Source organism: Eptatretus burgeri, chromosome 4 (assembly GCF_056783735.1).
Source record: "Eptatretus burgeri isolate ZD-2024b chromosome 4, Ebu_testis_v1, whole genome shotgun sequence".
In the NCBI taxonomy this organism is placed as follows: Eukaryota; Metazoa; Chordata; class Myxini; order Myxiniformes; family Myxinidae; genus Eptatretus; species Eptatretus burgeri.
In genome coordinates, this window is record NC_140964.1 from 83,166,916 (window position 1) to 83,189,416 (window position 22,501).

At 41.8% G+C, this 22,501-nt stretch overlaps 1 protein-coding gene across 1 annotated transcript in view; it reads right to left on the reverse strand.

Moving 5' to 3' along the window:
• Positions 1 to 22,501, reverse strand: part of PDCD6IP (programmed cell death 6 interacting protein) — a 98,664-nt gene that overhangs the window by 13,041 nt on the left and 63,122 nt on the right. The window contains exons 13-16 of the mRNA XM_085879059.1: positions 17,442 to 17,690; positions 12,535 to 12,669; positions 5,076 to 5,170; positions 4,778 to 4,898 (exon numbers count right to left, since the gene is read on the reverse strand). Coding sequence (XP_085735185.1) covers positions 4,778 to 4,898; positions 5,076 to 5,170; positions 12,535 to 12,669; positions 17,442 to 17,690 — 600 coding nt within the window. The remainder of the gene's footprint in view (positions 1 to 4,777; positions 4,899 to 5,075; positions 5,171 to 12,534; positions 12,670 to 17,441; positions 17,691 to 22,501) is intronic.

A 22,501-nucleotide genomic window follows, 5' to 3' on the forward strand; every position in this document is an offset into this window, starting at 1 on the left:
CTTTTTCAGTGTTGAAAAGGTGTATATATGGCAGCTGAAGCTGTCATTCCACCTTCTCACCCTATGCCAATTTTTCCCCAAATTATTAATAACTGGACGATCACCGGTCCGATCGGATTGAAACTTGCCAGGAATATTGCTGGGGACCCGCTGATGTGCCTTTTCAAGGTTTGATATTAATCGGGCAAGCGGTTCCCAGGTTACGGCCATTTATGTCAACCAATGACAAGACACGGTGCTATGACGTCACGAATGACGTCACAATTAATGTTTGTTTATTTTGCACGATTGACGGTCCGATCTGATTGAAACTTGCCAGGAATATTGCTGGGGACCGCGGATGTGCCTTTTCGAGGTTTGATATTAATTGGACGAGCAGTTCCCAAGTTACGGCCATTTATCTGTCGACCAATATTTGCGAGAGAGGGGGACGGGAGAGGGGATGAGAGTGGGGGCGAGAGAGGAGGGGGGAGAGAGGAAGGGCGAGACTAGGAGGGAGAGGGGGTGCGAGAGAGGGGTGCGAGAGAGGGGTGCGAGAGAGGGGGTGCGAGAGAGGGGTGCGAGAGAGGGGGTGCGAGAGAGGGGTGCGAGAGAGGGGTGCGAGAGAGGGGTGCGAGAGAGGGGGTGCGAGAGAGGGGGTGCGAGAGAGGGGGTGCGAGAGAGGGGTGCGAGAGAGGGGTGCGAGAGAGGGGTGCGAGAGAGGGGGTGCGAGAGAGGGGGTGCGAGAGAGGGGTGCGAGAGAGGGGGTGCGAGAGAGGGGTGCGAGAGAGGGGGCGAGAGAGGGGGGCGAGAGAGAGGGGGCGAGAGAGAGGGGGGCGAGAGAGGGGGGGCGAGAGAGGGGGGCGAGAGAGGGGGCGAGAGAGGGGGCGAGAGAGGGGCGAGAGAGGGGGCGAGAGAGGGGGGCGAGAGAGGGGGGCGAGAGAGGGGGCGAGAGAGGGGGCGAGAGAGGGGGAGAGAGAGGGGGAGAGAGAGGGGGAGAGAGAGGGGGAGAGAGAGGGGGAGAGAGTAGGGGGAGAGAGAGGGGGGAGAGAGGGGGGGAGAGGGGGAGAGAGGGGGGAGAGAGGGGGGGCGAGAGAGGGGGCGAGAGAGGGGCGAGAGAGGGGGGCGAGAGAGGGGGCGAGAGAGGGGGCGAGAGAGGGGCGAGAGAGGGGGCGAGAGAGGGGGCGAGAGAGGGGGCGAGAGAGGGGGGCGAGAGAGGGGGGCAAGAGGGGCGAGAGAGGGGAGGGAGAGAGGAGGGAAAGAGGGGGTGAGAGAGAGGGGCATCACAATTCAAGAGAGGGGGAGAGAGGAGGGTGAGAGTGGGGGCGAGAGAGGAGGGGGAGAGAGGAGGGGGAGAGAGGAGGAGGGGGAGAGAGGAGGGGGAGAGAGGAGGGGGAGCGAGGAGGGGGAGCGAGGGGGGGGCGAGAGAGAGGGGCGAGAGAGAGGGGGCGTCACAATAATTCTTCATTTGATATGATGTCACAATTAACTCTGGGGACCTGAATATGTTTCCCAGGTGTTTCTCAAGTTATGGCCATTTATGATACGGTTGGTCCGATCTAATTGAAATAATGCCCCAATCCAGTAATCGTTTACGCACCTACGGGCCCGCCCCTACGGGCCCGTACTAGTTAGGCTAATGGTGATATTCAAGTCTCCATGGCCTAATGGTGATTTAATATACTGCAATACCTGATCGACTGGAGAGAAAAAAAGAAGTATATGACTAAAATACATTTGATGTGCTTGAAAAGAAAAAAAAAATGCAATGAAGATAGAAATGAGGCTCGTGGTGGAACGAGAACATAGAACGGACAGGCCGCAACAGAAAAAGTTGCACGGCAAGATGTTCAAATCAAAAAATTATTTTGCCATTGTTGTTCAGGTGTATTCAAGGCCAATTTGAGAGGTTAAGATCGATTCATTCCAAATCTGAGAGGGATGTTTGTGTGTTTAAATAAAAAGAAATAACTGAATTGACAGAGTGGGTAAAGATCAGTCATTGTTCAAAAAAACAATTACCTTATTTTCAACATAATCAGAAAAAAAAATGCAGATTGAATTAAGGGGCAAGGCATAACAAAACTATCCATAAAATGCAACAGATGTGGATGAAACTTGCATTCTGACCAGAATATTTCACTCAAACCAGTTCAAAGACATTTAAAATTATTTGTGTGCCATATATTAACACAATAAATAATGTTACAGGAAATTTGAAATGTTTGAAAGGGATGTCTAACAATGTACTTTGGGAGCAAATTTTTCCTTTTCGTTATCCCCTTGCCAGTTGTGCCCAATTGTTGCCCCGCTACCCCACTGTCAATTTAACCTTGGTCTTCCATGAACCTCACTCTTTTAGAAAAAAAAAAAAAAACACTAGAAGGGCAGTCTTCGACGTCACCAAATATGCCCCTGCTCACATTATTTATTACATCATTATACATTCTTGTACCAAGTTTGATTTACATTCCTGAACCCAGATTCAAATTATGAAATAATTCTGGCTGCCAGATTATGCATCCGATCAGGTTGAAATGGAAAACATATATTCCTCCATGACTACGAGATCAAAAGTGATGTTTCAGGTCGATTGATGAAGCGGTTCAAGAGAATTTTTTTTTTTTTTTTTTTAAGATATTCGTTCAATCCAATATTGCTGCCAGACCATGTGACCTATTAATTATTTGTGAACACCCTGGTATCCCAAGGCTTGGGGAACATGTGGGTGAAGTTTCCCCTCGATCTGTCAAGCCGTTCTGGAGGAGCCGATTTTGAAATGTTTATTCTTCAAAAAAAAAACATAGCTGCCAAACAACATGACCGATGACATCATAGGTGGAGAACGTTTTTTTTTCTTCCTGGATAGGTGATCATACCTGTAAAGTTTTGCCTCGATCCGTTCAGCCATTTAGGAGAAGATTATTTTTGAAAGTTGGTAAGTTAAAACCAATATGGCTACCGAACCATGTAAACAAGGATGTCAATACCCCCCCCCCCCATACAATTTAGCCCAAGATGACCCTCAAAAATGTTCAGAATGATCAGATAAAGCGTTTGACGTATGCAATGACGGCGCAACGAATCTACCAATGAAATCATAAAAAGAAAAATCACTTATTTCCCATGGGGAGTACTTCACATGTGCCAAGTTTCAATTTTTCCATGGAGCGGTTTCAGAGATGCAGTGGTCCAAAGTTTTCCATTTTTCCAACATGGCTGCATAACACATGATGTTATAATTATCATTAAAAGTTGTACCTATGGTGAAAATTGTGTCAATGGGATAAGCTGTTGCAGAGAAAACAGAGAAAATTAACAAGGACGGATGTACCTTCGTACGTACACGTACGGACAACCTGCAAACATAATGCTTCTGGCGACTTCGTCAGCAGAGGCATGAAAAATAGGAACAATGTATTTTTTTTTGCTAAAAACTTGTCAGGCTGAAGAAAGAACGAGCAAAGGGCAATGATAAGAAATATCTGAGCTTAAAAGGAAGTATAAATTACATGACTTGCAATGCAAACAAGATGAGAGTGAGAGACGGTGACGACTACGACTACGACTACGACTCCGACTAGGGCCCCTATTAATCCCACCTTGTGGGGTTAGCCGCAAAGGTTTTCCTTCTCCACAACCCCCCCATCTCGAGCATACTCTCTGTGCACCCCCACTTCTTGAAGGTACCTCTCTCCACTACTTAATTATAGCTTCAATTTTTAAATGATGCATGGCAAGGCACAAAATGAATGTTCCACAGATTTCATGTGAAAAAATGTGCAAGACTAGTTATTCAGCACAGGTTTCTGGAACAACGTTGTCATCCAAACAAAATATGCAGTAACCATCTCAGCATGCATTGCCTGTACCTAACTCACTCTTGGCACCCCACAACACCTGACATGGCAAGTAAGTATAAGCCTTGCTTAACCGACTACTTTATCACTTTACCCTGGTTTCAGCTGGAGCCGAATGTTGGTTCTTGGACCTCGTCCTGAAGACTACTCGGCTACAATGTTGGGCTGAATCAAAATATTAGAGTTGGGTTATGCATATTTATCATGTTGCATCCCAAAAAGAGTGGGGTGGGGTTCGGGCCAACTGCTGTTGTGTCCTGTGGGAGATCAGGTTTGTGTGTGGCCCATTATTGGAGTGAGCCCAATTTTCCTTTCAATTTACCTGCTAAAGTGGACATGTTTGTAGACTTGTGCTGCCATGCAGAGGGTGGTTGTGGGCCTACGCAGGCTGGTGTGGTTCAGCTGTAGTTTGGCCTGGACCTGCACAGCCACTGTTCCATCCCACATTACCAAAGCAGATCGCTAGTGAGTTGTACACATTTCATATTCCCCTCCATCCTCTGAATATAATTTTAAACAAGGCCTTGCACCAAAGAGGAAGTTGTATTGTATTGTTTCAAGAGACGAAGTAGATTCCCCTCTATCTCAGCCACTTCTGAATATATACGGGTTTTTCTGAAATGCGACTTTCGATCACGCAGCTTCAAGCATAGTTTTTCTCTATGATTAAAACAATCATTGACACTGGAGATAAGGGATATTATTATGTTGTAGATTGATAGTCTGTGTGAAAATTGTTTTGCATACTTAATTTGATTATGCATTCAAAAAAAAAAAAAAAAAGTAAGTAAATAAATAAAACCCTTCGGAAACAGGACTTAACACCAATGACTGCATCAGGCCCAATCAGCATATACAGAGCCATATCAGCATGAACAAAATTCATATGAGAAGCAAAAGGCAAATAAAACAGGATCAAAAGCTTCTTTTTGACATACCAAAGAGGAGCGTGGCAGGGGTTGTGGTCCAGCCTTGGTTTCGTTTTCAGGAGACTGATAAGTGGGTATTGAGGGCATTGATGGAGCACTGGCAGAATTTGCAATGTTTGCCTGAATGTCTCTACACAACAGAAAGTAAATTAGTAGTGAGTGTTCCAGAAGGGAGTACAAAAGGGGAGGCACCAACACCATGTTAATATCAGCAGATACGAATCAATCAAATAGCAAACTGTAACATCAACAATTCTGTATAAAGTTCAAATATTTTAGTGTGGGATGGGGAGAGGGGCATGCTCACTTAAGAAGCTCATCACGTTCTGTCTTGCGGGCAAATACAATGTCGTTGCACTTGCTTTGGAATTTCAACAGAATTTCTGTGAGATCGTTGTAAAACTGCGGTGCACAGAGCAAGAGAAAAACTTGACATAAAAGCGAGAATTGCTTTGTAATACATGTCCCCTTCCGGTCCCAATGAATGATAGGGAGATAAAAAAAATTGTTTATGTTTAATGCACACTCGAGCTGAAACCGGAACCAAAAAGAAGAAGAAACTATCTAATCCACCGTGTTTGGGTCGATTCAGCAAAATTAAAGGTAAAACAATTTTCATTCACCGATATCTTTTGTCGAACCCAGATCAAAAAAGTAAATAATTCTGGCTGCCAGACAATGTGTCCAATCAAGTTGAAATTTAAAACATGTATTCCCCATCACTACCAGATCATAATTGTGAAGTTTCACATCAATTGATTATGTGGTTCCAGAGAAAACATTATTTATATTTTCTTGAATCCAATATGGCTGCCAAACCATGAGACCTATCAATTATTCCTTAACAAACTTGTGCACCCATTTGTGTGAAGTTTCCCCTCAATCTGTTCAGACATTCTGGAGAAGATTTTTATACGTTTTTGGGTAAATCCAATATGGCTGCCAAACCATATGACGTTATATGTGTGAACCTTTTGTTCCTCATGGATAGGCAGTCATATGTGTAAAGTTTTGCCTTGATCTGTTTAGCCATTTCAGAGAAGATTTTTGAAGGTTAAAAAAAGAATGAAAAAAAGACGATATGGCTGCTGAATCACGTGACTGATGACGTCATCAAATTATTTTTGTGGACTATTTTATCCTGAGATGACCCTCAAAAATTTTCAGATTGATTGCATGTCGTCGACCGAGAATTAACAGGGTCCAACTACACTTTTTTAAAGTTTGAGAAAAATGAAATCAAAAATTCAAAGTGGAATTGCCGCTATCTCATAACATTTTATTTTCATATCGTGTGCTACATAACAGGTACATATAAAGGTTACATAAAATAATCTTACTTAGTTTCCTCTGTTGCCCTTCTACATGGACTTCTTCTAAATTTGAATGAAATGTCAGATCGACCCTGTTAATTCTCGGTCGACGATTGTGGCATTCTACATATGCAATGACATCATAAGCGAAGGCACCTATGACATCATTAAAAAAAACAAAAAAACATCACATTCCCCAGGAGTACTTGCTATGTACCAAGTTTCAATTTTTTCCATGGTTCGGTTTCAGAGATAGAGGTCCAAAGTGTTTCAGTTTTTCCAACATGGCTGCCACACCATGTGACTAATGACGTCATAATCATTAGAACATTCTACATGAGTAGTCGCTCCAATGGTGAAAAATTCGTCTGAATCCGACAAGCAGTTGTGGAGAAACATACTAAAGTTCTGTGCAGACAAAGACAGACAGACAGAGAAACAAACGGACCCAAATGAAATACCCCCTCTCCTTCAGTGAGGGTAACTCGAAGGGCACTTGACAGAGCATTTACTTCCGCCAGGTTGATGAGTTTGCATTTTGTATCCCATTGATAAGCCGGATCTGGATTCAGACCTGAACTAAAAGTTGATCAGCTTGTTCTTGTTACCTAACCAACGGAGCCACCAGGTTTTGTCCGAATCCGTCCATAACTTTTTGAGATATCCTGCAATATGTCATTTTAGCCCTCTTACTCAATGGTGAACAATCACTTTAAAGATTCTCAGATCCAGATCCGGATTCGGATCTTCAGAAAAATCTAATAATTTCGTCCTTGTCACATACGCAAGCTCTCCACAAAATTGTCCAAATCCGTCCCCAACTTTGATATATTTGGTTCACAGACAGACGGGTGAAAACACAACCTCCGTCCACCTTTGGTGACTGTGGTATTAACCCGATGTACATACATGAAGCAAACCGTGTACGGCTTATGTGCATATATAATACATCGTGGTTATATACCTGGGACACATGATTTTATTGGGGTGGAGTCAGGCCAGCTGTCCCACCAATGTATGTAAAGCCGTGGGGTGGAGTCAGGGCAGTTTTACACTGACCAATGTACAATATGTTACATTTTCTAAGTTTAAAAAGGCCATAACTGTGAAAAATTGAACAAATTACCTAAAAGGGTATGGGGGGGGGGGGAAGCCTGAAAAACCACAGGTTGCACGGACAGAAAAACAGCAAACCTATTGTCCCATCCAGTGAAAGCGGTAGGACTAAAAATAAGGCATTGTCCTGTGGCTGCTTTCATCAATGTACACAAATTTGGTCTCGCCACAACATTGTTCACTTTTATTTTGGCATATTGCATAGATACAAGGGTCACGCTTAAAAGTATAAATGAGGAAAACCAGCATTTACAGATGAGGGTCAAATTTACCTGACAATTTTTTCCCCCCCTCACCCTACCCACACTCTAGTCTGAATCATACTTTTCACTACACCAGAAAAGCCTGGTGTTGGCTGAAGATCTTAGGGTCTTGAGTTTGAGCCCCTTTCGTGCTGTTAACATTATGTGGGTTGACTGGGCCTGTCATCCTTCCGAGGTCAGCAAAATGAGTACCAGCTGACTGGAAACAGGGGCAATGCATCAGCAGCTCAGACACTACCAGCAATGATGCAACCAGCAGCCACAGGCTGCATACGGAATTTTAAAAAGAAATAAAAAGAAAGAAAACAATTCCAAAAAGTGTGTATTTTGATACCCACCTGCCCGTTATCATTAAACACCGAATTATCCTTAATGCTTGTTCCCATGATACATTACCTTTCATACAATACAGTACAGTACCATAAATCATGAAATAGCAGGCTTTTAAAAGTTACAGTAAAGTCACCATTTGGAGCAGCAGGAAAACACAGGTAGATGGCAATGAACGAGTTAAAAGATTGACCGAATTGCAATGACAGAAAAAAAGGTGACAGGCATGGGCCAATGGCATAACTCCACAGGAGTGAGCAGTCTCGTGAGAGTACAGCGACTATTACAATGAAAACTGCAGCTTACCTTTGAACGGTTCCATCAGTATTTACAGATGTCCAGGGAGCACATCTACAGTGGCTTCCGAAAGTATTCACACCCCTCGACTTTTTCACATTTTGTTGTGTTACAGCCTGAATTTAAAATGGATTAAATTTAAATTTGTCACCGATCTACACAAAATACTCAATAATGACAGTGAAAACATGTTTTTAGACATCTTTACAAATCAATTAAAATGAAAAGCTGAAATGTCATGCATCAATAAGTATTCAACCCCTTTGTGATGACACTCCAAATTGAGCTCAGGTGAATCCAATTTCCTTTACTCATCCTTGAGATGTCTCCATAACTTGATTGGGGTCCACCTGTGGCCAATTCAATTGATTGGACATGATTTAGAAAGACACACACCTTTCTATACAAGGTCCCACAGTTGACAGTGCATGTCAGAGCAGAAACTCTACCATGAAGTCCAACATAGAATTGTGAGAAGGAATAGATCTAAGGAAGAGTATAAAACCATTTCTCGAGTGTTGAAAGTTCTGATGAGCAGTGAGCTCCATCATTAGGAAATGGAAAGAATATGAAACCACCGAGACTTTCCTGAGTTGGTCATCCGACCAAACTGAGCAACTGGACAAGAAGGACCTGCGTCAGGGAGGTAACCAAGAACCCAAAGAGATGGTTTTCCCATTTCAGACAAGGAACGACAGAGTTCCTTGGCTGAGAGGGGAGAACCTGCTGGAAGGACAACAGTCTCTGCAACACTTCAAAAATCGAGGCTTTACGGGAGAGTGGCTAAACAAAAGCCACTCCCGAGGAAAAAAAAAAAGGCACACGACATCTGTAGTTTGCAAAAAGGCACGTGAAAGACGGAGCATGAGGCAAAAGATTCTGTGGTCTGACGAGATAAAAATTGAACTCCTTGGCCTAAATGCAAAGTGCTACGTCTGGTGGAAACAAAGTACAGCTCATCACCCATCTAACACCATCCCAACCATGAAGCACGGTGGTAGCAACATAACGCTATGGGGGTGCTTTTCAGCAGCAAGGACTGGGAGACTTGCAAGGATAGAGGGATCAATGAATGGAGCCAAATACAGGCAAATCCTTGAGGAGAACCTGCGTCAGAGTGCAAAAGACCCAAGACTGTGGCGAAGATTTACGTTCCAACAGGACAATGACCCCAAGCATACAGCCAAAGCAACACTGGAATGGTATCAGAACAAGGACGTGAAAGTCTTGAAATGGCCCAGACTTAAATCCCATTGATAATAATCTGTGGAAAGATTTGAAGATTCCTGTTCACCAACCCTCCCCCCATCCAACTTGACAGAGCTTGAGCAAATCTGCAAGTAATAATTAGAGAAAATCCCTAAACCCAGACATGCAAAGCTGATACAGACACCCAAGAAGACCCGAAGCTGTAATCACTGCCAAAGACGAGGGGTATTTTATGTAGATCGGTGACAATTTTTTTTTTTTAAATTTAATCCATTTAAAATCGAGGCTGTAACAGCAAAATGTGAAAAGTCAAGGAGGTGTGAATACTTTCTCAAGCTACTGAAACAAATACTGTTTTTCACATCGAGTGGAATCATTTCAAAAGTGCACCAAAATGCAAAATAAACCTTGCTCCCAGGGCACAAACTATCCACCTTTTATCATTTTTTTTAAACAATGAAGTTTCAAAAGTCAAATGTTGAGGTTTTAAGTTTATTCTTATGAGCAATTGCAGGTTTTATCTTTTGTATCATATCTTTGCTCCAAGAGTTCTTAGAAATGTTTAGTGGACCTCAGACAGCTTCGAGTTGCAGCTCATTCACTGCAACATTTCCTCGCATCAGTTTCAATTCCTCTGCAAGGTTCTTCTTTTTATCACTATGTTGCTATGACAATGAGAAGTCGGACTTTCTTCAAATTCAAGGTTTTCTTCACATAATTATTCACATCCATTTATGTTTACACTATTTCTGACCCATTGAAATTGGTCATTGAGAACTGATATTTCAATCAACAATGCTGTCCTCTTTATTCCTGGGGACTAGATCTGATCACAATGCCATATTTTCATTGTATGCTTGATGGAATTGTCACGTCATCTGCGAGCATAATGTAACCCTGGTCACATAGCGCCCACCAACGCAGTTGTGCATCATGAACAGGAGCCATACTTTGTGCATATTACTTTTCTCCAGGGCTAGGAGTGCATCACAATGAACACCTGGCTTCAGAGTTGTTTGCTGTGCAAGCTACACGCTATCCACAGAACTTGTGCCATTTTATTATATATCTAGAGAGGGCTCCACCCCATTCATTTAAAGTCTCAGATATGGGACATTAATCGCAAATCCATTCATTGTAGTCACAACATTTTGTCTTCTGTTGGTTCACAATTCAGTTCTTATCAATTTGCTTTTTTTTTTGCATACATAGGAAAGATTTGTGGAAGAGCTAGAACACAGAACGGATGAGGACGCAACATCACAAAAGGAACAGCAGGAGAAGTATGCCTGGTGTTGGGTTAATGTTTAGGGTGGTGGGCTTGGGATCCGAGGGTCCTGTTCAAATCCCACCTGAACATTGAATTAATACCAGGTGGGGTTGACTCAGCCTGTCATTCTTCCGAGGTCAGCAAAATGAGTACCAGCTTGCTGGGATGATTGAGCCATTCGAGTATCCTGCGTCGGAGTGGCGACCCATCCAGGATTGTGTCCAATAGCCCAGGAGACTGCTTTAGCAGCACCAATGCTCTGTACAGAGTATGGTCCCAATGGATGGTTGGATGGATTACGAGGAGAAGGAAATGAAAACAGCAGGGTGAGGGAGAAAATAGACATCGACAGAAAAAAAGGGAAGCGAGTAACGATGAGGGGTAGGGGACAACACAAGGGGTGGAGAAGATGGATACAGAAGCATAATTTTGGGAGGGGTGGTGAGTGGTTTAACAGGTGTAGAAAAAGATCATGGTTTTGGATGGGGGAAGATACGAGATGGTGGTGAACAGCTGTCTTGAAGACGGGGAAGGAATAATGAGACTGAAGAGGATGTGGAAGTTGGTTCCACAGGTGGGGGGCGGGGGACAGAGAGACAGAGTTCTCAGGGTTGAGATATATTCCAAGTGTTTGACGAGTTTGTGATTTTGTCAAGGTCTGCAGAGAGAGAAGCTGCTACCTGCCTGTGAGAAGGATGCGTGATGTCATGGCAGAGGGTGGATTCAGTAAAGAGATAAAGGGGATTTTCCAGGGAGTCAGAGATCATTGATGAAGATTAGGAATAGGATGGAATGGGATGGGATGAGGAATAATGCTTTGCAAAAATTTTTGTTTTCATCTGCAAATGTTTTCTGTTGAAGCATTTACAGTTTTTCTCCAAATGTGACCTTTCCATGCACAATGTTTTTGAAATAACTTCTCTTGTGTGTTTGCATTTTTGTTTGGCATTATTCCATTTCCTGCAGTAATGTTTTTAAACCATAATTTTCTTTCATTCAATAATTTATTATGGTCATTTTTCCCCCCTCATCTGGCAGTGTTTATTGCTTTAGTTTGATTATGCGTAGGTATTTATCGAATTGAGAAGCAATGAAGCTGATCATAAGTGATACAATGTCCAATTTTGAAAATATTATTCCAAGTCTAGGGCCACACCAACAAGGAAGGACATGCAGCTAATGTATATCCTCAAACTTCATAAGTGACCGGTCTTGACAGAGCAAGAATAAATAGTGATAACGACTCATCCACACACGAGCAACCAGAAAATTTGGCTCTTGACCAATTAATATTTTTCAGCCATTAAAGCATTGGTCCCCAACCTGCGGCCCGCGGGGCGCATGCGGCCCGCGGAGCCCTATACTGCGGCCCGTGAGGACTTTCCAATCAAAACACATTTCCATGTAGCAATCTTAAAGGGGTTTACACAATGCCACTGCCGGCCGGCGCCGTGACCTGAAAAGCCTTACACAATGCCGCTGCCGGCCACTGCCGCTTACCGCCGAGAGGAATCAAATCAATTTGATTTTACCTTCCGGCATCTTGCGGCAGTATTTAAAATTAATTACACCCCGAACGGAAATTTGTTCAGAATTACAGTGCGTGAACAATCGATCGATCGAATACATATAAAATTTATTAAGTAAAACACAATACTCCAATAAACCCCAAACGTTGTATCAATTTCTCAACACAAACGTTGTGTGACAGTATCAAGTTTCTCAATAAAATGCATCATTTTTTTTCTGGCTCCCAACATCCTTGAGTAGTGAATGCGGCCCAAGAGATCAAAAGGTTGGGGACCACTGCATTAAAGTAAGGCACCTACATACATGTGCAGAATCATATAGGCATGATCAATTCAATATAAACAAAATGTATTTAATTGTCAGAAAAAAAAGAGGTTATGGTTTGGGTTCAGGCTTGCACCACAAAGATAGATAGGAGATTTCCAACCTTTAACCTACCTTGGTTCCTTCCACCAAGTTTGAGAGGAGGTCCATGAATCCATCATGTGCAGTTGCAAGTTGTTTTAGAGTATCCTCACGGAGGTTTGACTCAGCACTTGCCTGCTTATGTTGAGAGAACTCTTGGTGTTTCAGCTGATCGAAGAAAAGTAAACAAAAATGCAAAGAAAGAATGGTGAACAGACAAGACAAAGTAACACTACAACTCATTTTCAGCAGCTCATACCATAACGAATATGAATTGATCCAACTTGTGGACAGCCAAACAAATGGCGTACACAATTTCCGATTTTCTCAATCACGTTTATCTTGCAACTTCCAACATGAATGCGAGTTGTCACATAGGGAGGTTGTGTAACATACAACTGCATAAATGGCATGCACGGTATGCTCAAACCAAATTACAAAATACATACGACCACATGTGAAGTGAAAAAATTGTACTTTATCAGAATTAAGCAGAAGGGGAAAAAAAAGTGAAATATGCTGTGAGAAATAATTGTTTCTGAGAATTGACAAAAAAAGTTAAATAAATAAAATAAACAACTGCAGACACATTCTGAGAATAGTCTTCTGAAAATAGTCAGAGAACTGACTCTCACAAGCACATCAGATGAAGCAATTGGAGTTGAGGAAGAACAGAAAACAGAAGAACGGCACTCAGTAGAGCACATACCTCCACCAGGCTGAACAGTTAATGTTTTGTGTTCCACCGATAGGCCGGATCTGCATCTGGACCTGAATCAAAATCTAATCAACTTGTTCTCGTCACCAACCAACAAATCCACTAAAGTTTTGAAATCTTGTGCTATCTATCATTTCTGGTTATATCATCTCTCAATGGTGAAGAACCACTTTGAATTTTTATTTTTTTAATTCTCAGATTCAGATCTTCACCAAAATAGAATCAATTCGTCTGTCGCACACCCAACCTGTCCACCAAGTTTCGTCAGAATTCGTCCATAACTTTTTGAGATATCCTGCTCACAGAGACAGACAGACAGACAGACAAACAAACAAACAAACAGGTGAAAACATAACCTCCGTCCACCTTTCGTGGCGGAGGAAATTAGCAGGGAAGTTGTCATTACAAAGTCCAGAAGGAAGGATTTGCCAATGGCAAAAATCTGGGTCAGAACAATCACAGATTGAGTCAGGCCCATGGAGTTACAGAAGTCCTTTGCCACAGTACCATGACTGGTGAGAGAGGTACCAACACCCAGCCAATTTGCATGGTGACAATTGAAATCACAACATATGAGGAAGAGAGTTGGGATGAGTGCTTAAAAGTTGGTCCATGTTGGCCAAGAGAGATGTAAATGGAGTCGTCACTGTAAGGAAGACGGAACAGCACACAGACAAAAAGGTGTGGGGAGGGGGGGGAGGGAGAGGAAGTCGCAGTCAAAGGTACTCCTGGGGGTTTTGGAGGTGTCAGAGCAGTACACAATGAGAAATTTCATGCTGGGATGGGGTTCAGGCCTATCGAACCGGAGGAGGCAATAGCTATGGAGACACACTCAGGAATCAGGGACGCCCTGTGTGAAGGAGCAGTATGTTCAACAAATGATGTCTGCATGGTTTATCAACAAAGTCCTGAATTGAGAGATCTGTCAGGATGGAGCAGAGATCTCAGATGTTTCAAGTACACACAGTTAGGGGACAGGTGAGGAGGTGCTGTTGGCAGAGTTAGGGGACAGGAAGATGGGTGGGAAGTGGGGTGAGGGAGAAGCAGAAAAGAGAGACATGAGGTGGAGGGATTCTGAAAAGGGATGCAGAGAAGGGATGGGGTTGCGAGGAGATGGATATGATGACAATGGGGAGGGTATTGACATGGAGGAGAGTTTATGGTCGTGTCCAGGCAACCCCTGCAAAATGAACTTCTCATGATCCCAAATTTAGATGGAGACAGACATCATGGGAGGGTTGAAATGAATGGTTGTTGAAAGCATGGAGGAATGAAATGCCATCGGTACAAAGGGACAGTCGATTATTGAGCGTTTATGAGTTTGACAGCTTTAGCAAGGAAATCTTGAAAAGAGGAGGAATTATGAAGCAAAAGACCAAAATGGGGGTGTTCTTGACATAAATAAGGCATGTGCAGCATTTTAAAATGTTCTTATAAGCTTGAAAAGTGAGGAAAAGTTAATGTGAGGAGTGGGGGGAATGAAATAAAATTGAGCAGCGTGACAGGACAAAACTTGGGATAAAGAAAGCAGAATGAGACATGTGACATCAGAGCAGAGACAGAATCTGCAAACCCAGTGGCTGAGGCTTTGGAGAGTCGGCCAGACACTCACAGGGACACCAATTTGACAATACACCACAAGGTACGGTTATACATGGAAAATAAGACAAAAACAGAACAAACACGGGGAAAAAAAAAAACTAGAATGGTTCTCAATAGAGCACATACTGTCATGGCCATAAATATTGGCACCCTTGCACTTTTTTTCAAATAATACACCATTTCTTACAGAAAATTGTTGAAATGAAAAAAATCTTTTGGTATCCACATATTATGTACTTCTTTAGTTTGCAGTGGAACAAAACAAAAAAAGCTGAAGAAAAAATACTAAATTTTACTTAATTCCACAGAAGTCCTAAAATGGCCCAGACATTATTATTGGCACCTTTTCGAAGTTGTTAGAAATAGATTTCAAGCAGGTGATTCTCCTTTACTTTGGAATTGAATTCACCTGTGGTGAGTTGCAGGTGCCTACAGTATAAAAATCACTCATTCAACCAGTTTGAACAGAGAAAAGGAGTCATTCTGCTGTTTTGTGTCACTGTGTGGTAATGCAATGGGCATGGAGAGAAGAAAGGAAACCAGAGAATTGGCTGAGGATGAAACACAAGATTGTAGCAAAGCATGGACAATCTCAAGGCTACAAGTCCATCTTCAGAGATCTTGATGTTCCTGTATCCATTGCACGCAATGTTATCAGGAAGGTTAAGGCCCATGGCACTGTAGCCAACCTCCCTGGACATGGCCGCAAGATAAAACTTGATCCGTTGTTCGAATGGTGGAGAAAGAACCTCAATCAACTGTCAAACAGATTCAAGCTGACCTTCAGACACAAGGTATGACAGTTTCAACTCGCACCATCCGTTACCAACTCAATGAAAGGGGGTTCTATGGTCGGAGACCCAGGAGGACACAGAGAGAGGGGGAGAGGGAGACACATACATAAAAAAGCTCCACTGGAGTTTGCCAAAACACATCTGAACAAGCCCAAATTCTTCTGGGAGAATGTCCCGTGGACAGATGAGACCTAATTAGAGCTTTTTGGTAAAGCACATCATCTCTGTTTACAGAAAACAAAATGAAGCCTTCAAAAAAAAGAACACCTTCCCTACAATCAAACATGGAGGAGGTTCAGTGATGTTTTGGGGTTGCTGTGCTGCCTCTGGCACTGGATGCCTTGAATGTGTGCATCATGAAATCAGATTACCAAGGTATTTTGGAGTGCAATGTTCAACCCAGTCAGAAAGCTGTGTGTCTGTCAAAGGTCATGGGTCTTGCAGCAGGACAATGACCCCAACACACACTTCAAAAAGCACCCAGGAATGGTTCAAGACAAAATGCTGGAGTGTTCTGAAGTGGCCAGCAATGAGTCCAGCAACAGCTGTGGGGAGATCTGAAACAGCAGTTGGGAGAAGGCACCCATCAAATCTGGGAGAACTGGAGCAATTTGCACAAGAAGAGTGGGTCAAACTACCAGTCGAGAGGTGTAGGAAGCTCATTCATGGCTATAGGAAGTGCTTGACTGCAGTTATTTTGTCTAAAGGCTGTGCTACCAAATATTAAGTCAAGGGTGTCAATGCCATTTCTTTTTATTTTCCGATTTCAAAGGATATATTAAGTTTTGAATCAACAACAAAGGTTCTGTAACATTCTCAGTGAAATAAAGAATTGTGGAGACCAAATACTTTGGTCAATTTCAACTTATTTAAAGAGAAAATTGTGAGTTATTTGAAAAAACAAAAAATTGCAAGGATGCCAATATTTTTGGCCATGACTGTACCTCTACCAGGCTGAACAGTTTACGTTTTGTATCCCACTGATAGGCTGGATCCAGATCCGGACCTGAACCAAAATCTGATCGGCTTGTTCTTGTCATCAACCCAACTCATCCACCAAGTATGTCATAATTCGTCCACAACTTTTTGAGACATCATGCCACATATTGATTTTGGTCCGATCTCTCAATGTTGAAGAATCACTTATAAAATTCTGTCATCCGGATCTGGATCTTCACCAACATCGTCAATTCGTCCACATATCCAACCTGTCCAAGTTTCACCCAAATCCATCCATATCTTTTTGAGATATCCTGCTCACAGACGGACAGAGATGGGTGAATACATAACCTCTATCCACCTTCAATGACAGAAGTAACTACATTTTAAAGAAATCACTGAAACATGATGGCTAAGGGAAATTTATTGTACATTTCATATTGTGAAGGTGAATTTTGGAGGTTTGGTTTTCCTGGTTAAGCTCATTAAGATATTGTGAAGACAAAAGTTTCAATGATCACAATCAACACAGAGCTCTCCCTGTAATCATTCTACAATTACAGTGTCCCTAATTCCCTACCACTCAATGGTTAAATAGATTTATTTGGGATTTCCTTTTTCAAGTCATGCAAGACATGATGCTAGCAGGAGCATCAAGGGAAAGCATGTATATATTGGTGCTGTAGAAACATCCCCGGAAGAACACGCACATAAATAAAGCGTTCCTCTAGTGGCGAGACAAAGCTGGGTGATGCAATACTGAAAGAATGGCATGCTTTCTTTTAAATATATTTTCATTTGATCTAGCAACATAAATTAAGAGCAGTGAAAATTAACATTACTGCAAAACAAGCTTAACGATCAGGGTTGCATCACATCCACCTTACCTGAAGCTGTCGAAGCAATCCATCTTGTTGCTGTATGTTGTGCCCGACACGCTGCCGCACTGTCCCGTAAAGCCGCTCGATCTCCTGTTGTGACAGCTGTTCCTCATCCAATGCACCATCCTGTGCTAGTGCTTCCAAAAAGCAACTCGTCATGTCAGCCTCCACACTGCGTAACTCACTCTCAATGCCTTCTCGCTCATTCTTAATGGTTTCTAGCTGATCTAAAAGTGAGTGCAGTTCTTGCACAACCTGTTGCGAAAAGAAAAACATTTCAGGAAGCTATTTCCCGAGCTTGTGCTTTGTGGCAGTCCAGAAAAATCGAACATGAAACAATGCAATTACCAAAGTATTGTTGTGGAAATGACCTCTCGGAGCGAATGTTACATCGGATAGATGAGGTATTTCCCATGTTAAATGTATTAGAGCAAGTGTGGGGAAATTTAATTGTGATATAGGACAGGGGATATTCGATATGCATCATTTTATGTACAGAAAGAAGTCATCCACCCTCCCCCAACGTTTGTGTCTTAAAGTCATCGCTAAATCACACGTTTTTAATGTTTTCCCTTGTAATCTGTCTTTTATGTTCTTTAAGTGTCCTGTTGACAATCAGGTGCAAATTTTGGCAGGAAACCCGAGACAACAACCCCCGAGCACCAGCAACCCTGTAGGTGAGGTTGAGAAGGGTTTGCCCCGCAGGTGGATTGGGCTAGGAGCCATTACCGAATCAGTCGGCCACCACGGCTCGCACCAGACAACTGGGATAACTTGTCGGCTGTAACAGCACATTTCCACATTCAATTAACCTATATTTTGTATATAATAATAATAAAAATAATATATAATTATTTTTAAAATGCTAATGTACGGAATACATAGTCTGCAAAAGTATTCACCCCTACCTATAATGCCACATGTAGATGAATTACAAATCATGCAGAAACAATTTTTCCAAATGAACTTTTTTATTCATAACTGAAGAGATCAAACTAAACACTGTTATAGTAGAAGGAGGTTACACATCAGGAATGCCTGCAGAAAACATGTACAAATTAAAATTCACTGGTTGCAAAAGTATTCAGCCCCTTAGTTCAGTACTTGGTGGAAGCACCTTTTGCAGCCATGACTGCCATGAGTCTTTTTGGGTAGTTCTCTACCAGCTTTGTACAGTGAGAATGTGAAATATTTTCCCATTCTTCATGTGAAAATTGCTCTAGTTCTGCCAAGTAGCATGGGGATCTTCGATGGACTGCAATCTTCAAGTCTCACCATAAATGTTCAATTGGGTTCAATTGAGGACTTTGACTGGGCTACTCAAGAACGTTTATTTTCTTCATATTCAGCCACTCCAGTGTGGCTTTAGCTTTGTGCTTCAGATCATTGTCCTGCTGAAATGTGAATCTTCTACCCAGTTTCAGATTCATGGCAGACAACAAGCAGGTTTTCATCAAGGATTCTCCTGTATTTTGCACCATCAATTGTCCCTTATATTCTGACAAGCTTGCCAGTCCCTGCTGATGAAAAGCAGCCCAATAACACGACGCTACCACCACCATGCTTTACACTAGAGATCGTGTTGACTGGGTGATGTGCAGTGTTAGGCTTGCGCCAGGTGTTAAAGCTTTGAATTTAGACCAAAAGGTTCACTTTTTGCTTTGTCTTACCACAAACGTTTTCTCCACATGCCTGGAGTATCATTAACATGCATTTTTGCAAACTCGAAACAGGGTTTTAGATTCATCTTTTTCAGTTCTTGCCACCTGTCCATAGAGACCAGTTTTGTGAAGGAAATGGGATATTGTTGATTAATGAACACTGACCCCCATCTCAGATATAGGTCCTTTCACATCTGTCAAAGTCATTGTTGGATTTACAGTGACATTCCAAACCAGTTGCCTGCTTGCCCGGCTGCTGAGTTTGGATGGGCGACCTGATCTTGGTGAAGTCTGGGTGGTGTGATTCGTCTTCCACTTCTTAATGATGGATTTCACTGAACTCAAAGGGATAATGAATGAATTAAATATTGGAATCCTCTCCTGAACAGTGCCTCTCCACCAAATTGACTTATTTGGAAAACTCCTTGGTCTTCATGTTTGCCTGGTTGGTTGACCAAGTGAATTACACCTTAAAACTCCTGAGATAAGTGGGGGAGCTTAATTTTTTAGTTAAATCACTGATTACATTCAGGTGAAACCCATTACACTCATTGTGTAACCTTTCAAACAAATAATTTACTCCCGAAGTGATTTAGGGTTAATTAGGGAAAAGATTTTTATACTTGTATAACTGAGAATCATCTGAGTTTCCCTGTTAATCTGGCTTATTCACATTTTATCTGCATTTTTTAACTTTAACACTTTGGAGTAGTTTGTGAAGACTTCATGTATTAAGTTTGATTTGAAAGAATCATGAAATGAGCTCAGGTAGCTTCAAAATGTGAAAACGTTGGATGGGGTGGGGGCAGGGGGAGAATACTTTTGCAGGCCACTATCAGCTTGCTCACACTGCCCCCTCAATACAAGTTCATAAACATATGCCATGGGATTAATTTTAAAACAAGAGCTCAAGTGAGCACAATATACGCCCGAATAAGAAGGTATATACAGAATTGTGCTACTACATGAAAACAGCATCCTGGTTGCCATGGCAACCACTTTACTTGGCGAACGTATGTCGTGACACACCGTCTCCACAGTCTGTACCTATGTACCAAATATGAAACGTGAAAGTTGAAAACTTTGGGAGTTAAGAGTGCGGACTGGAACGGACGGACGGACGACCGGTATCACATAATACGCCCCGATGTGTATGTATATGTATATATATATATATATATATATATATATATATATATATATATATATATATATATATATATGTATATATATATATATATATATCGGGCATATAAAAATGATCAGAACAACATGACGGAGTATTGACATCTAAAATAAGCTGAGGTGCGATGCTGAACAGCTGTGTGAATTGAGGTGATCATGATCAGCTGCGTACATCGATGTCCTGTGTTCAACAAAATTGATTGAATTGGAAATCAACTTCAAGATACTGCTCTATTCACTACAACCGAGTCTTCATATTAAACCAAAAACAGGAAAACATGAGAAAACTCTTCGACGTCGCAAGATACGCCTCTGCCCACATTACATCATCATTATACATACAGTACATGTACCAAGTTAGATTTAAATTCCTGAACCCAGATTTAAAATATTAAAGAATTCTGGATGCCAGACCATGCATCTGATCAGGTTGTAATTTAAAACATATTTGCCATGACTACAACATTGAACGACAAGATCATAATTGTGAAGTTTCATGTCAATTGATGAAGCAGTTCAAGAGAAATCAATTTTTTTTCAAGATTTTCATTCAATCCAACATGGGTGCCAGGCCACGTGATCTATTTATTATAATTATTTGTGAACACCCTGGTATCCCCAAGGCTTGGAGAATGTGTGAAGATTCCTCTCGATATGTCAAGCCATTCAGGAGAAGAAGATTTTTGAAGGTTTATTCTTCAAATAGCTGCCAAACCATGTGACCTATGACATCATAGGTAGAGAACTTTTTGTTCATGGGTAAGCGATCATAATTGTAAAGTTTTATCTCAATCCGTACAGCCGTTTTTGGAGAAGATTTTTGAAGGTTTCCAAGTTAAAAAAAAAAAAAAAAAAAAAAAAAAAATGGCTGTCAAACCACGTGACCGATGTAGTCATCAAATATTTTCCTCCATCCGATTCAGCCCGAGATGACCCACTAAAATTTTCATACTGATGGGATAAAGCGTTCTATGTTTGCATTTCTGACGTCATAAACAGACATCTATGACATGAGGAAAAGAAAGGGAAAAAATAAATAACTAGAACGGGCACTCATAGAGCGCATACCTTCGCCACCACTACTTTTTTTGTTCTTGGTATGAGTGAGGAACTGGTTTGATGCTGGTTTCATGCAAATCGAATAAGAATTGACTGAGTTATGTCGAAAACCGCATATTTTTCAAGGGCGTGACCCCCCTCCCCGACATTTTACCCCAACCGGTGACATGTGTTATGACATCATTGTGTCATAAGATTGGGCATTAAATTCTGAACATTTTGGTGCTGGGTTCATGTAAAGCGGACAAGAATTGACCGCGTTATGACAAAAACCGCATATTTTTCAAGGTCGTGACCCCCCTGACCTTTGACCCCTAACCGGTAACAAGAGTATGGGCGTCATTGTGTCATATTGCATATCACAAGATGAGGCGTTGAATTCTGAACATTTTGGCGTTAGTTGCATGCAAATTGAATAAAAATTGACCATGTTATCGTAAAAAGACGATTTTGACCTTTTCGTGACCTTGACCTTTGACCCGAACGATCCCAAAATCTAATCGAATGCTTCTTGGCTAATAACCAATCATCCCACCAAATTTCATGCAATTCGGTTTTATACTTTTTGAGTTGTACAAATGACAAGATTACAAATAAATAAATAAATGAATAAATACACGCCGACCAAAACATAACCTTTCGCAGAATGCGAAGGTAAATATCGTACTCATTTCCCATAGGGAGTACTTCACAAGTGCCAAGTTTCAATTTTTTCCAAAGAGTTGTTTCAGAGATATAGAGGTCCAAATTTTTCCCTTTTGCCCTCCAACATGGCTGCCACACCACGTGACCTCTGCCATCATAATTATCATTAAAACATTCTACATGAGTAGTCATACCTGTGATGAAAATTTTGTGTCAATCGGATAAGTGGTTGCAGAGAAAGAAAAGAAAATAAGCACGGACGTACGTACGTACGGACAGACAACCCGTAAACAATGCCACCGGCGACTTAGTCAGCGAAGGCATAACAAAATAAACAATAAATTTCATTGGCATAACTTAGTACAAATGAAGCAACAATTCAGTGCAATTGAATCTCCATAGAATGACCTCAAGCTACATTTTGTAAATAATAACAACAAACATCAGTAACAGAACAACCAACTCATTAAATCAAGTGACATTCTGTATCCAAAATGTCAGCTATTTCCTCTAATA